The 15,663-nt window shown below is 45.3% G+C and overlaps 1 protein-coding gene and 1 long non-coding RNA gene across 2 annotated transcripts; one reads left to right on the top strand and one right to left on the bottom strand.

The window, feature by feature from the left end:
* Window positions 1-4,023: 4,023 nt before the first annotated feature.
* Window positions 4,024-15,476, top strand: TACR2 (tachykinin receptor 2). Its single transcript, XM_065671001.1, has 5 exons — window positions 4,024-4,889; window positions 8,732-8,926; window positions 12,033-12,189; window positions 12,822-13,018; window positions 14,316-15,476. Exons 1-5 carry the CDS (start codon window positions 4,486-4,488, stop codon window positions 14,509-14,511), a joined length of 1,149 nt encoding a protein of 382 aa, XP_065527073.1. The 5' UTR covers window positions 4,024-4,485; the 3' UTR covers window positions 14,512-15,476.
* On the bottom strand, window positions 9,559-11,821 carry LOC136010189 (uncharacterized). The gene is made up of 2 exons (XR_010610783.1): window positions 11,544-11,821; window positions 9,559-10,010 (listed from the first exon to the last, which is right to left on the bottom strand). It is a non-coding gene; the product is annotated as an uncharacterized LOC136010189 (long non-coding RNA).
* Window positions 15,477-15,663: the final 187 nt, after the last annotated feature.

Below are 15,663 nucleotides of genomic sequence, written 5' to 3'. Positions count from 1 at the left end.
AGCAATACCAGAGCATTTACCTTTAATTACAACACCCAGGCAATTGCCTGTGCAAAGAGGGTCCCATCCTGCAAGTAGCGCAGCAGAAGTGCAACAGTTAATGGGCATATCGCACTGGCCCCATTTTCTGCCTATGCCGACGTTTATCCACATGCCTCTGCCGTGACAGTGGGCCAGTGTTGGGTCTTACACAGCGATCATGAACTGCAAACACCATTCATGCCTACGAGATGAAATAACCCCTTTCAAGCTGGCAGTGCTGCACTCCTGCCCCACAAAGGGCTATTTTCCTCAGGGAAAAAAAAGTCTCATTCAAAGCGGCAGACAACTGTCACAGAGTTGGTTGTTGCATCCTGGCCCAGAGCAGACAGACAGCATTGAAAATCAGTGTCTGGTATCTGAGAAGATGAAGTGCAGCAGCATTTATTCTTAAATTACCCAGCAAAGAGATTGTGGGAGACCTCAGAGCTGTATATGTAAAAGTGGTCAGTCACACATTTCACTAGGTACATACCACATAATAGCAGTTGCTCCCAAAAACCTCTCTTATAAAGCCTAAAGTATATTCCTGGATAATTCTGTTACAAAAAGTGCCATTGCTTTTGCATGTGCTAAACTCTGCTTCTGGCAATAAAAAGGATCCAGCCCAGGGCCCTGCCAGCGACAGAACAGCTCCTCACCTCTCAGGTTTCTGGCAATAACGCATAATACAATGTCCTAGGGCATTCATCTTCTAAAATATCAACAACTTCAATTTTCAGACAGATTGGCAAATATCCACCAGTAGCATGCAGGCTGGAAATCACATCACTTAAGTGCAGGGAATTAGTGTCCACTGCACATTCTTTATGTCTCTTGGGCATTGTTCACATCCAAACGTGTTCCTGTCGTTTACGCATTTTCCTTGTTTATGTGTTTAACTAAGTTAATAGTTTTGGTTTGATTTTCCTAATGTTTCACCTTGTCATTCGTGCTGTGATTTCTGCAAAGAAAATTTCAGGGTACAACCAGCTGGATGCAGAAGCCGATTAAAAGGAGTGTCCATTTGCCTGATATTGTCACTCTGAACTGAGGCAATACATAAAACCGGGTTCCTGTTACAAACTCATATGAATGTAATTGAACATTCCTGTGCTTGAATTCCAGATTTTGTCTAGACAGTGAAATGGCAAGATTTCTGGACACGATTAGTATAGTTTAGCAGCAAATAGTGGTTTAAAGTAAGATGTTATGAATTGCATGCAGTGCTGATGATCCTCTCCACCTCAGCTCCAAGCAGCACAGAGCTGCAGTTTTCCAACCAAGAGTATGGCATCTCTACCGGCGTCGAGACAGGTCATGTATTACATGATCCCAAGACCATCCGATGGCTCAAATTCCATGGCTTGGAATTCCATTGCTTGGTTGTTGCAAGTGTGTACAAGGCTTGGTAGATGCCATGAACAAAAGCAGAGTCTGCAGAGCATTTGGCCCAGGTCTTTAGGAGATCTGCAGAAAAGAAAAGTGAACCTGCAGCTAGCCCTGCACCAAAGAGCATCAGGATGACCCTATGCTTTTTAGAGCAACCAGCAGCATTTTTGCTGCTTTCTTCCATCCCAAGCCTGGCTGATCAAGCTGCAGTCTGGCTGTGCATTGCCCCACCCAAGGTGAATGCTGATGGTCCTCACATCCCTTTCTCAGATCTGTTCCCTAGACAAAGATGCTTCCTCCCAAAGCAGAGCCCGGCATGCAATACTGTTAAAGCCTCTACTGCCTGAGTTACCTTGTATTGCTTTTCCAAAACACGAAATGCACCTTATTCACCCTCCAGACCTGCATCTTTTGTTTGCATCTCTCGCCCTGTGCCCGGTACTGGGACCAGTGACTCAGCATGGCCTCAAACAATCCTGCCGATAATAAAAGCAGTGAAACCAGCCAAACGCAACCACTGCTCTCAGATAGTCCCTTTCCCTCGTATAACTCCAAAATCATTGGAGAGGCGGGTTTTACCCTAGTCCCAGGCAAGTGCGGCTTTTCTGAGGTATCTGTAGCCTGCTTTTGTGAAAAATTGCTGCACTTTGCAGGTGAAAAGGCCAACAGCACACGCTACATTGCTGGCCTGGCTCCAGGATGATAACCTTGCCAGTGCACAACCAGCAAATGACTAAAAGGTGTGGGTGTGTATAAACAAAAACAAGTCTCTGCTGACTTATATGAGGAAATGTTGACCAAAGGGTGGCTGCTCTCCGACTACTACCCGAGTAACAGATCATTGACCAGGGCAGACGGCTGGGTTGAAGGTTCCTAGGAAACAGGGGCACCCTGATCGTCTTCAAAGCCAGCTGAGAGAGGTTATGTTTCACCACTGAAACATCAAAAAGTACAGCTCTTTTTCTAAGCACTTGCTAATGTCTCACTTTCTATAGCAGACTGATAAAGCACTTTAACTGCATTCTCAGCTAAACAGCTAGATGGTTTTGCTCATATTCTCCTTGGAATTTGAAGAGATTTGAGAGAGATGAAAAAAAAAATAATCTGAAGAACACTATTAGATGTTGAATTTGTATTGCAAATCATGAGCGTCTCTCCTGGACTGTATACAGAAAATGGAAGGTTCATAAGCTGTTTAATGAGGTGTCAGTGGAAGACTCAAAAAGAGCCTGAAACTGCTTTGCAGTGCATATGAGAAGACATGCACAAGAGTATTTTTGCAGTTTCTGGGTAGGGAAGTGGGTTGGGATTACCTGCAAGGAAGTCCATCATGATGAGAAGGAGATACTACATGTAGTACTACAGGTATTAATTTCAAAAACCAAAGGTGAGATAATACAGTATCAGAGAAGACCTGCTTTAAAGAGTTGTGGATGGGTTAGGTGATGGGTTAACTGAAGACTGCCTCCAGAAATTAATGAAGCAAGGAAAGAGTCCAGGCTGAGCTGGTGGAAAAGATCCTGAACTGATGAATACTGCCGTGCTGCAGGGGAGCCTGGCACAGCTGCAGTGCCAGCAGCTACCAGAGCTGGAAAACTACTGCCACCCGAGGGCCGTGCACACAGAGGGAGCTTTTCATTTATGTTACTTTCTGAATCCTGAAAACAGGTTTTAATATCTGAAACGTTTTCAGCTTCCAGCAGAGCAGGCACAAGCCGGTGCCAAGTACTCTTTGAAATCTCAGCCTTGACGTGTTGCTTATATTTATGTTCTTTACTGCAAAGCTGACAGCAAGCAAGAGCACTGTGCTCTGAGCAGAGAAGGGAGCCAGGGGTTCCACTTTCCCATGAGGATCAGATACTCCTTCTTGCATGCATGAGGTCAGTAAGTTTCTACAGCACAGTCCTGGAAAGGGGATGGAGCAGTCCGAAGGGCAATGCCCCTTATTAAGCCCCTCAGCAACACAGGGCATGGAGGCTGGGAGCTGAGGCTTCTCTGGATGTTTCTGTGCTGGACAGCAGCTGGAGAAGGATTTCTGGGGCTTTTGGTGAAATCCTGGGTGCCAAATTCCCACTGAAACCTTACCAGAAGTCCCAGCTCACAAATGCCACTATCTTAGCATTATTCACCAGTGAGCCTTCAAGCACTAACAGGACATGTTGCTGCAATTTAAATAAATTAAATCACACCAAATCTACTATATATGGCTGGTCGAGTCCTATTATATAGGGCAGTCATCATTAAGCAAAATCTATTAAAAATGTGAATAAGCCTCCAACTCATTGCAGACAGTGAGACCATCTTGCTAAAATTGTGCTGAATATATTTTGTTTCATTCTTAGGTGTGCAGACAGCTTGCAGGATGCCAGGGTCCTGGAAATGCAAGGATTGCAGGACTGATAAACCTGGCAAAGTAACTACCCTTGCATTTAAGTCTGTAAAATCCTGGTGGAGCAGCACGTCCATTTCAGAGGTTATTTCCAAACAAGCTGGAGGGGAGGAGAGGGAAGTTTTAAGTACCATTTTGCCATGTTTCATTTGATGTCAAATTGGTTGTTTAGTTTTGCCTGCAAGAGACTCCACCTCCTTTCAAAAGTCCCCTTAAACCCTGCAGAGAATTTATCCCAGCACAGCTCCTGCCTCACCCTTAGGAGTTACATCGGCAAAGAATACCAAATCTCCTCAGTCCCGCTGAAGAGGATCAAATACCTGGTGCCTTGGAAAACCACTGCCCTCAAAAAGAAGGATTTCCACTTGGATTGAAGTTTTTTCTGGCTTGATATTTCCTTTTATGTTTTCTTGGCCCTACAAATAATCTAAAGGAAGGGAGTTGTTCTCTCTTCAAGCATAGGTTAAAATGCCAGGCAAGGAAGAATCCCTCGGTACCACGCATCTCCTGAAACTACATTGCATCATTTGGAAAACAGGACGAGAGGACATGAGACATCTCATCCCAATGTCTTTTTAAAGGCACTTAGGTCATATGCATGGGGATTCATAACACGAGCATCTACTGCAAGAAAATGAGCAGATGCCAGAAGATTTCATTTTATGCTTAGCTGAAGAAAAAAAACCATGAGCACATTTTCGATTTTAAATGCTAGCAACATGTCACAAGCTGAGTCCCTTGAGGACAGCAGCAATTGGACGGCAGTAACCCAGTTTACCCAGCCGGGCTGGCGAATTGCTTTGTGGGCTATCACCTATTCCTTCATTGTTATCACATCCATCGTTGGCAACATCACCATCATCTGGATTATTCTTGCACACAGGAGAATGAGGACTGCTACCAATTACTTTATCGTTAATTTGGCTCTTTCGGATTTGCTGATGTCCACTTTCAATACCATCTTCAACTTTATTTACGCCAGTCACAATGTCTGGTATTTTGGTGAGGAATTCTGCAGGTTTCAGAACTGGTTTCCCATCACTGCAATGTTTGTGAGCATTTATTCCATGACAGCCGTGGCTGCAGAGAGGTAAGAGGCGAATGGAGAAGATAAGGTCCAAAAAATCCACTGTAAGCTATAAAAAAATCTTGCAATACTCTGTGCAATTGTGCTACTGTATCAGGTGCCTTATCAGCAAAGTGGGAGGGGGCCAAGCAAACAGACTGTGGGGTTAGATCCTAGTTATGGTGTGAAAGGAAGGCTCTTCTGGTTTATCCCTGCTCTGAATCACACCCAAATGCGTAACAAGTGGAAGTGGATGGTATTTTGTTGTAACCACATCATTGATCACAAATTGTTTGCCGGTCATCCTGCAAAGCATTTTATTTATTTATTTTTAAACCACGAGAAGGACCCATCATTTGGAAGAGCTGGAGTGATGGGAATATATTAGAGTGCTGAATGTATCAGTGTCCAACATTCTGCTTGTGAGTCCAGCAAACCACCAGAAATAACGGGAATTGGATCCGAAATGTCGGTCTGCTCCAAGAGTTCACAAGAATGACTTATTCCAAGAGGGAGGAAAGTAATTACAATGATATTGTTTGACTTCTGAAGTAATTTGGCATTTTCATCATGCTCTTTTACATCTGCCAAGTCTGTTTTACTCAAACTTTAATTTGTGGAGTCTAAATGTGTTTACAGCTCATTGTTAAGGAGCCCGATGCTGTTTTTCTTTTTTACTAGAAAGAGGCCAAAAGTCCATGGGAATTTCCTCTTTTAACGGCAATGGCATGTGAAAGAAGTTGAGGAGGTTAAGCTCCCTTCTAGGCTCTCTGCCCTCCTTCCCCTTATCCTTCCTGTCATCCGTCCATTACTTCCACTCTCTGCCTGGTGCTGGAAACATCTGTATCTTTTCCATCCTATGTCCCTGCTTAACCTGACGGCAAAGGTCTTCCCTGGGGCTGCCCAATACTGAATCTAGAAAACTTGTCAGTCCTTTATCAAGCCCTCCTGTTGACTTTGCAGTTTTCTTCAGGTTTCCCCCATTCCTTATCAAGGACGTGAACCCACAAAAGGCCCTCCGGGCTCCCTCAGGAGCAGAGCCAGCATCCCTCTGGAGCTATGCAAAAGGCGTTGCTCCCTGAGTCACCGGGGTCACGTTCCTAACTTCTGTCCTGCTCACAGCTGGGCTCACCCCGGCACGCCCAGCTGCAGGCAGCAATCGATAGACAAACCAAACCAGAGAAACAAACTAGCAGGAGAAAGGTGGCTTTGCCCTGTGTGCCTATGACGCCTGCTGCGACCCACACTGGAGCTGGGGATATGGCACAGCACACAGTAGTGGCTTCTGTCGTTACCGGAAGGGTTGCTAATAAGAACAGGGATGAGTGATGTGTTTATCAGCCTGCAGTTGTCCAGATGAAAGCAAATCCCTATTTAGAAGTAATGACAGCTCAGTTTCAGACTCAAGTACTCTTTTGCTGTTCCTTTTAATAATGAGTTGTCGGTAACTGCTATTTTATACATGTGGTCTGCCAAAAAATATTATTTAAAAAACAAACCAAAATCCATTTCAGCCTGTCCTCATGTCTCCCTACTCTCATTCCTTGTGGACTTTTGGCGAAAGTACCTTTACAGCCAAAATCTCTTTAGTCACATGGCACAGATCAGAAAGAAAACTTGGCATCTCGCTGCAAACCATATTTAGCTATTCTTTGCTTAGCCTTAAAATAGATCCTGACACTGTCTCCTGGAAACTCGCAGCTTCCATTTATTGTTATGAGAACTTGCGTCCACTTGGGCTCCGTTGTTTAACTTTGCTAAAACAATGTCTTTTGAAGCGGTTTCTTGTAAGGAGGGAGGCTAAGAAGTGACAGCTCTATAAGTCATCCTTGTCTGCTGTGGGAAAGGCCCTAGCTATATTGCTCACTGTTGGGTTTACAGAACACAGAATGGCTGGGTTCAGAAAGGACTTCTGGAGATGACCCAACCCCCCTGCTAAAGCAGGCTCACCTAGAGAAGGTTGCACAGGATCGCAACCAGGTGGGTTTTGAATCTCTCCAGAGAAGGAGACTCCACAACCTCTCTGTGCAGCCTGTTCCACTGCTCTGCTACCCTCAGTGTAAACAAGCTTTCCCTCATATTCAGATGGCACTTCCTGTGTCTCAGTTTGTGCCCATTGCCCCTTACCCTGTCACTGGACACCACTGAAAAGAGTCCGACCAGGATCTGACACCCACCACTGAGCATATTTGTATGCACTGATATGATCTCCTCTCAGTCGTTTATTCTCCGGGCTAAACAGACCCAGCTCTCTCAGCCTTTCCTCATAAGAAGGATGCTCCAGACCCCTGTTTATCTCTGTAGCCCTCTGCTGTACCCTCTCCAGTAGCTCCTTGCCTTTCTTGTACTGAGGAGCCCAGAACTGGACACAGTACTCCAGGTGTGGCCTCACCAGGGCAGAGCAGAGTGAGACGATCACCTCGCTCGATCTGCTAGCCACACTCTTGCTAATGCATCCCAGGATACTATTGGCCTTCCTGGGAGCAGGGCTCGGAGAGAGGGCAAAGGGAGCATGAGCAGTAGGGGGCAAAGGCAGCCCTGCCACACAACAAGAGTGGCCAGAAGACCTCAGCAGGTTCAGTAAATCCAACTCCAATAGGCAGGAGCTTGCCTAAAAGCACCACTCGCCTTGGGATGCACTTCTGGCTGAATAGGAAAGCCTCTGCCCAGCAGCCCAGGTAACACCTGTGGTACCTGCAACTCAGGCTGCTTCAGCAGCACAGCGGGTGGCATCATTTATACCCAGGATTTGTGTTTCACTGAGAGTCACAGATCAATTCGGAAGAATATTCACCACTAGATTCCTCCCTGACCAGATTTGAGCACTGTATAATACTGCCTACGATGAGCTAAAGAAAAGCAAGGCAACATGAAAATTTTACAGCTAAAAAAGGCTCTGCTGCCAGGCAGCTCGGGCTTACTTACTGTGCCGCCTGTCCATGCAGCCGCCCTCTATCCTGCTTCAGCAGCCAGGCAGAGCTCCCTCCCAATGACCTGGCCAAGAGACAGCACAGAGTTTGTCAGATTTTTGCTATGAAAACAAGGAGGCAATCGGCATTTTCCACTTTGTTTTGTCTTTGTAACAACCATGTCAAAGAGTACAGAAAGCATGACAAGAAATGCATAATTGATTATGTAGTCATTATGATACCATGCAGTTCTACACAGGGAACTTAAAACCAGAGAGCGCCCCAGGCTTGCATGTAATCCAATAGTCAGATGTGCCATGAGGGCTCTGAGCAGGTGTGGGATAAAAGGGTCAGCCTTTCTTTTCCACTGCAAGCACAAGCACTTGAGCATTTACAAGCAGAGGTGGATGGCACGAGAGTTTTCCACGGCTAAGAATCAGTGGGGAATAATTCAGGGTAAAGGACACTCAAGACCCCAGTCTGCTGGTGTGATAACATGGAGCATCACAGGAGGTTGATGTAATTTGGGGGAAAAAGAGCGTTTGGGGCTTTTTCTTTGGTAGAGGAGGGAGACATGGCACAGTTTTAAACACCACGTATCTCTAAACCAACATTAACAGTTCACAGCATGAAATTCCAGGCAAAACACATACAATATTCGAAAAATTAATTAAAAAAATAATTTAAAAACTCCAAGAAAGGGGAGTACTTACGAAGACCATATCCAGAAGGCATAGATGGCTGCTTCCTCCTCATACCTTAAACCATTCCCCAAGACTTCCAGTTCTTTTCTTCAGAAGATATTTAGGCCCTTCAAATTATTTATAGCATGGAACCTATCAAAATCTCTCTATAAATAAAGCCCACTATACCATTCCGGTGAGTTTTTACACTTGCTTGTATTTGTTGTGTAGATTACCAATACAGCTGTAAAAGCATCACCTATGTTTCTTGCAGGTATGTGGCAATAATTCATCCCTTCAAGCCCAGGCTCTCTGCAGGAAGCACCAGAGTCATCATAGGGATAATCTGGCTGGTGGCATTTGGGCTTGCCTTCCCACAGTGCTTCTACGCTGAGATCATGATGGACAATGGAACGACAAAATGCATCGTTGTCTGGCCTGATGACGTCGGCTCAAAGCACCAGCTCACGTAAGAGAAATAAGAAAACTCCTAATTCATGCGAACGTTAAGTAGGAAATCCATTTCATCTCCAAACTGTTGGCTACAGGGAGAGAGGGCAGGGTGGAACCACACAGAAGGGCAATATGGGTGTGAGGCAGGCAATCTAAGCTCAGTTTAAGCCAGCTGTGGAAAAAGCTGCCAGGTGATCACAGCTCAGGGTAGGGAAGGGTGATCTATCCTCCCCTGCTCTGAAAACTGGTTATAAGATCTAGAAATCCCAGATACAGGGCCCAGTGGAGTTAAGAGAAACCAGCACAGCCTGGTTCCTGGGATTTTGGATTTTCTCCCTCCATCAGGCAAGAAGAAACTGGGTATCTTTCATGCTGAAAAGCTATGCATTTAGCTTAAAAATCAGGCTGCTCTTTGGGCTAAGGGTGGGGTGGGAAAGAGGAGCGTGTTCCAAACATCCTAAGGTTTTATAGCTCGAGATATCTGGGCACACATCTGTGCTCCCAAAAGCTCCTGACCCTCACAGCAATTTCCTCCTGCTTTAAAACATGATTGTTCAGACACATGAAACAAGCCATGCGTTGCATTTAGGGGATGTGCTGTGATTAATCATTATTCAAAGCACATGATACACAGAGTAGTTCGAGAAATTTATCAAGCAAAACATATTTATACTAAGAAGTAATGGAAGAACTGCAGAAAAGGAACAAATCCATTAACAAAATGGAAACAATTTGTCAAACCAAAACAAAGTGCTAAACTCCCCGTGTCTGTTCTTCGCTGTGAACTGCTTTTGCCCAGCTGCATGTACCAGGGACATTTTTCCCTTCTCAGTCTTCATTTCTGGCAGACAAGCTGGATGCCTCCTATGGGTAGTGATTACCGAATCAACTGTTTTTCACACTAATATGTGCCAAGTTTCACGAGCTCTGTGTAAGTTTGGGCAACTTGCAGCAAATTCAGCCACTGGTGCCCAGTTGTCCTCAGTGGCCAGAGTCACAGAAGAATAAAATCAGGCTCACATCATGTCGGGTGATGCTCCTCTCAGGGGTCCTTGGCTGGTAGCCTGTGGCACATGCTGGGGAACACAGTGTGTGAGCTCCTGTTGATTAAGAAGGAGGAGTAATAGCTGATTATGTAAGTCACTGATGACTGTTCCATTTAGATGAAATTTAGTGTGGGGTTTATTTCTCCCGTATCCATGGTTTGAAACAATAATTTCCCAGTATAGTGACAAAACCTCTGCAAACTGGAAAGGCTGGTCCTGAATGCAAATAATGGGGCAGGTTCTTTCTGGGATCCCCAGCTTAGGAGCAGCAGTTCCTGACCGCAGAACATGACTTCGTTCACCAGCTTACTCTCCCTGAACAGCCTCAGATTTGCAGGTTGCAGTAGTTCTCCTAAAGAGGAAGTTGGAAGCAGTGCTCCCCAGAAACCATCTTGAGTGATGGAGCTGTTGGGACAGATGCCTGCAATACAGACCACTGAGAAAAAAAAGCCATATGCCATTCATGTGCTAGTCCAAATACAGAGGGAAAGAAATACTAAGAAACCCAAAGAAAAAAACCAGAAGTGGAGAACTGGGTTCCTCTGTTGACTGTGGGTTCCAAAATCCTTCATAGTTGAGTAAAAGCAGCCTTCAAGATTTCTAGACTTCAGAACAAAGGAAAATCCTTTTCTGCAGGAAAAATGTGTATAAGTATGATAGAAACAGGTAAGAAAAGACCCAAACAATGTACTGCTGTGACTGCCAGTGCCTGAGAAATACTGGATGCAAAGGGACTGAATCTGTAGAACTTTAACCAAAACAAAGAACCTTAACCACAAGAGGATTATTTTACTTCTAACTAGTGACAGGTTAAATTTGCGGCAAAGCAGCAAAATTACAACACTAAAAGTTCTTTTTGCCATGTGCCACTTAGGCTCCTATCCTCTCCTGCTCCTCACAGGACGGGAAATCTAACAGGGCTTTGCTGATTAGACCTTCAAAAGAGGTACTGCTCTGAGGACAGTTGGGAAAGGTGGAAAACAGGCAGGGACTTGCCATGTTTCTCAGATACAATATTTTTCTATATGCAGCCATCACTTTGATATCTGCAAACATTCCAAGCAGCAAACACCACCGTGCACCCCAACACCCATTTCCACAGCAAAGCAGTGGACCCCGCTCGCTAATGCAGCGAGCAACTCCAGGGCGTTGTCATGCTGAGAAAGACCATTTGCACCCAGCCTCTTGTGGCCATTGCCAGCAGTGTGTGCCAGAGCCCTCCTGCCTAATCCTAGTTTTTACACTGTTTATGTTAATTTGACAGCTGCTGTAACCGAGTGAGCAGGTTGTTCCCTCCCTGTAAATGGTGGTTGCCTAAAATAATTAACCCCCAGCGTGAAGGAACCAGCAGAAGCTTGCAGGGTAACGTGGAAGGCTAAGAAGGGCTGAGCTAAAACACGGCCAAAGGAGGTGCCAGCACTTTTGGCTGGAGCAGTAACCGAATAAGTAGCCTGTTGGTGATACATAATTGTGTGCACACACACAAACAAAACCAGCCAGGAACACAAATACAGCAATAACTGCCATTCACTGCCATGCACGCTGTAAGCAGGCAATATTCCTTCCTTGCTCTCTGCAGAGTCTTACCTGATGGTTTTGTGCACGCTGTTAGCAGCCAGCTACATCTTGCAGTCCCTGATCCAGGTATTTTCACTGTTGCCAAATTGAGCTGTTGACACCATTGCATTTGTCAAGTTACTGTGTGGGTTTCAGAATATCCCTTTTCAGTATCTGTCATTTAAAGGTTAGTATCTTTACAGCACAAGTCTCAGATGTGTCTCTTTCTCGACTGCAGAGGGATAGCAAAGTTCAGTGCCCTCTGGTAAAAAATAAACCATATTACTTCATCTTGAAAGAACAGTGAATCCAGTCCAAGGACTAATCGTTACAATGCAAGAGAGATGAGCTTCTGCTCTTTACAGAAGTCCCTGTAACAATGTTTGTAGGCAAAATTTCTGCTTCTTTATGCTTTGAGGTTGAAGTTAATGGGAGCCAGGCATACATGTCCAAATGGCAGCTTCTGAAAGAGCCCTTCAAGAGACGTACTATGAGGACGTGCTTGTTTTTCTTTTTCAGGTATCACATTGCAGTGATCGTGTTGATTTATTTACTGCCTTTACTGGTGATGTTTGTTGCATACAGCATTATAGGAATTACTCTGTGGAGCAGTGCAGTTCCCGGCAACCACCTTAACAGAGCCCGCTACGAACACCAAGTTAATGCCAAAAAAAAGGTCAGAAGTGAAACTTAAAAATAATTACCCTCAGCGCACCAGTGCTGCTGGCTCCAGTTCCAAAACGGAGCTTGCATTTGATACAAACTGTTGTGGGACTGGGCATGAAAGGCTGACAAAACATTTTGGGTTGGGGGTAAAGGGCATCACCCAGCAAGCACAAAAAGAAATTGCGATCTCCATGCACCAGCCACCATCCAAGGAAGAAAGGCTCACGTCAGTAGGCAGCAGGCCAGTTCCCAGCAGTCCTTAGAGAGTGAAGCCCAGTGTCCAGTGAAGCCACACAGTGCAGGATAAACCAGGGCAAAACTCTGGACAGGGTGGGAGAGGTTTCAATGCAACAGCAGTTATCTCATTTCCCTACTACAGCTCTCTGGTGTAGCTGCAAGCAGTTCCTCTGCAGAAAGTCCACTCGGTGCACCAGGAACCATTTGCTCTAACTCTCAGGCTGTTCCTAGTTTCCACCATCAGTGCTGGGGTTTTTTGCCCTAACAGCTCAGGCCTACATACCATATGCAGCACTTCAGGAGTAGAAAACAGACCCAACCCAACTGCAGCATTTCCCATTCCCCCAGAAGGCTCATATGACCACCCAGAAGCCCAGGAATAACACAGTGGTTTTGTTTTCCTAGTTTGTGAAGACCATGGTGGTAGTTGTGATCATTTTTGCTGTCTGCTGGCTGCCCTATCACATATACTTCATCCTGGGAAGCTTCAAGGAAGACATCTACCAGCAGAAATACATTCAACAGGTTTATCTTGCAGTCTTTCTCCTTGCCATGAGTTCAACAATGTACAACCCCATCATATACTGCTGTCTTAACCAAAGGTGAGTAGTGTGCATGTGAGTGAGCAGAGAAAACAAAAATCTCAATCTGAAAAAGCAAAAATCTCTGGAGGTGAGAACAACTGTGAATTTCAACTGCAGTACATAGGCTGAACGGACAATTCATACTCTGCTAATAATGTGAGATGAGCCACACCGTAAGATTTTAACTCAACCCTTAAGATTTTCAGCCTCTGAACAAACAGCAGGCATATGATCAGCGCAGCCACTCTTGTACACATCTCCACACACAGACTCCCTTATTTCCAAGGAAGGAGACAGGAATCTGTAACCCCTGCAACGCATCTGCTGACCTAACGCCGGGCTGGGTTGGCCAACCATTCCTCCCAGACCACCGCCCCCCCAGCACGGCCCTGTGCCCCTCACACAGGGTCTGGGCTCACCCCTGTGGGCAACAGGAGCAGCCCACGGGCGGCCTGCCCGAGCCCCATCCCGGCATGCTGCCGCGAGCGAGTGGCTGGGAGGGCACAACCCCGTTGTGCCAAGAGATGTCCCTCTTGCTCCGTGCTAAGGACGGCTGCTCCCGGGACGCCGGCGCGGCAGGACGGCGAGTGTGGGGAGCTGCTCTGCCTGCCCTGCGGATCTCCGTGCCAGATCCTGCCCGCGCATCCTACTGACAGACCTCTCCCTAATCTGCATCTCTCTTCAGCCTAGCTGCGTGCGCACTGAGCAGTCAGCTTTAAGGGTATTTATTATACACACCTTATCCAGCACCTCCAGTGCAGTTTCACTGCGTTTTCACCGGCAAAACGCCTAACTCCAGGGTGATGCAAGGAAGTTCAGTCCTTAGGAGCATTTCCAACAGCATACTGCCCATAAATTCACAAAAGGCGGCAGCTTTGCAGCCCATTCAGCCAATCTGCACTTAAGGCCAAACACCCAAACACATCCTTCTCCTCTCAGAAAGTGGGCAGCTTCCTCATTAAATTATTCTTGATTTTTAAAGCTTCCAGTGGGAAAGCACACGTATTTTTCTGATTCTACACTTCTCACAAATGCTGCTATCAGCATGGTCATCACCGTCTACTGAGCACATCAGACATCCTGCCATTTCATTGATCATATATATTTACTTAAAATATAAGGAAATCTGATCGCAAACTATCGCACTTCTCCTCCATGGTTTTATACATTTAGCTCTTCATCTCACCTCTTTGATTTCAATAGAAACGTTTTATTTGCATGCACATTCAGAGATAAAACCAAGTCATGCATTTGCTCTTTCTCTGTGCAATTGAAAGATCAATTCACCATTTCATTTCTTTTCTTGCATGTACAGGTTTCGTTCTGGCTTCAAATTAGCCTTCCGGTGGTGTCCATGCATAAAAGCAACTGAGAAAGACAAACTCAAACTCACATCCCCATCTCTTTACCAGACAACCTACAGGAAGTCAAGAACAACAAGTTTTGATACAGAAACTCAATTGAATGAGAAGGAGAAGACATCATTTACCCCCACCCAGCTAACACTCTGATTTTCTTCTCCTGTTTCTGGCTCTATCCTAATTCAGAATTCCAAGGCAGCAGATTTGTAGAAGCCTGAGACTGGTCTTTTTTCTGGAGCAAGTGTTTCTGTCAGGATGTTTTTATATGCCATCAGCGTTGAAAGCAGCCTACTGATAATGCTTATATCCACATGGGCCCAAATATCACCCAGCTATGGATACAGGTTCAGCTCTCTCCTACACCAACAACTGCAATACAGAACACAGAGAACTTGCCCGTGAGGTCAAAAAAAGCAGCAAAGCAGACCTGAGGCACTGCCAATCACTAGAATTATCAATTATTCTCTTCCAGATAGCGACCTCCTTTCTGTTCCACCAAGACACTTAAATCTGGAAAACGGGTGATGAAGCAGAAAGGCTGGGGCACGTTTGGTCCAGTTTGGATGGACCCTTGCGGCTACATGTGCAGCTAAGTCCCATGGCCCAGCAGCCCCATGGTGGACATGCCTGTGGAGCAAAGAACAAAGGCAAACACTAACACATCCAGACTGAAAAGCCTGCCCTGAGAATTTTCTGAATTCTGAGAGTGTCATGCCTGCAATTTCATCAGCACTGTCCCACATCAGTTACAAGTGAGAAACAGTTACTGAAGATGTCTTCGTTGGATGCATTTGTATTACTTTGTAAAAAATGTCATTTTCCTATTAAACTGCACCCAAGTGATTTCTCCAACTTCACACTGTTAATGTGCCTAATTTGGAAAGTGAGAGTCTCCGAAGGGTCAGTAGCCTGGTGTGTGATGCTCACTGGCTTGGTCAGGGCTATGGTTACAATCTGAATTCACCTCCTTTATCTCCTCTTAGTCCTAACAACAGTCTCCCCATCGCTGTCTCTTCCCAGATAGTCCCCTTCCTCTTCACTTTCCAGACTTACCCTGTATTTATCATCACTGTTCTTCTCTTTTCAGATATGAAAATAAAGGCTGAAATACCATCTTCAAAGCCTGAGGTATTATGTGCAGGCATGCAAATCAAGAGAAGCTGCAGTATAAACATTTATATAAAAGTAATACAGCATTTAATACTGGTACGATAATTAGCACCTCAGAATCACCTTCACCTTTCATGACAAGTTAGTATATACTATCACAGAGACATACAATAGCATACAAAAAGCTCCTAC

Source organism: Lathamus discolor, chromosome 3 (genome assembly GCF_037157495.1).
Source record: "Lathamus discolor isolate bLatDis1 chromosome 3, bLatDis1.hap1, whole genome shotgun sequence".
Classification (NCBI taxonomy): Eukaryota; Metazoa; Chordata; class Aves; order Psittaciformes; family Psittacidae; genus Lathamus; species Lathamus discolor.
Note: the sequence above shows the minus strand (reverse complement) of the source record. Positions and strands in the feature narration are given on the sequence as shown.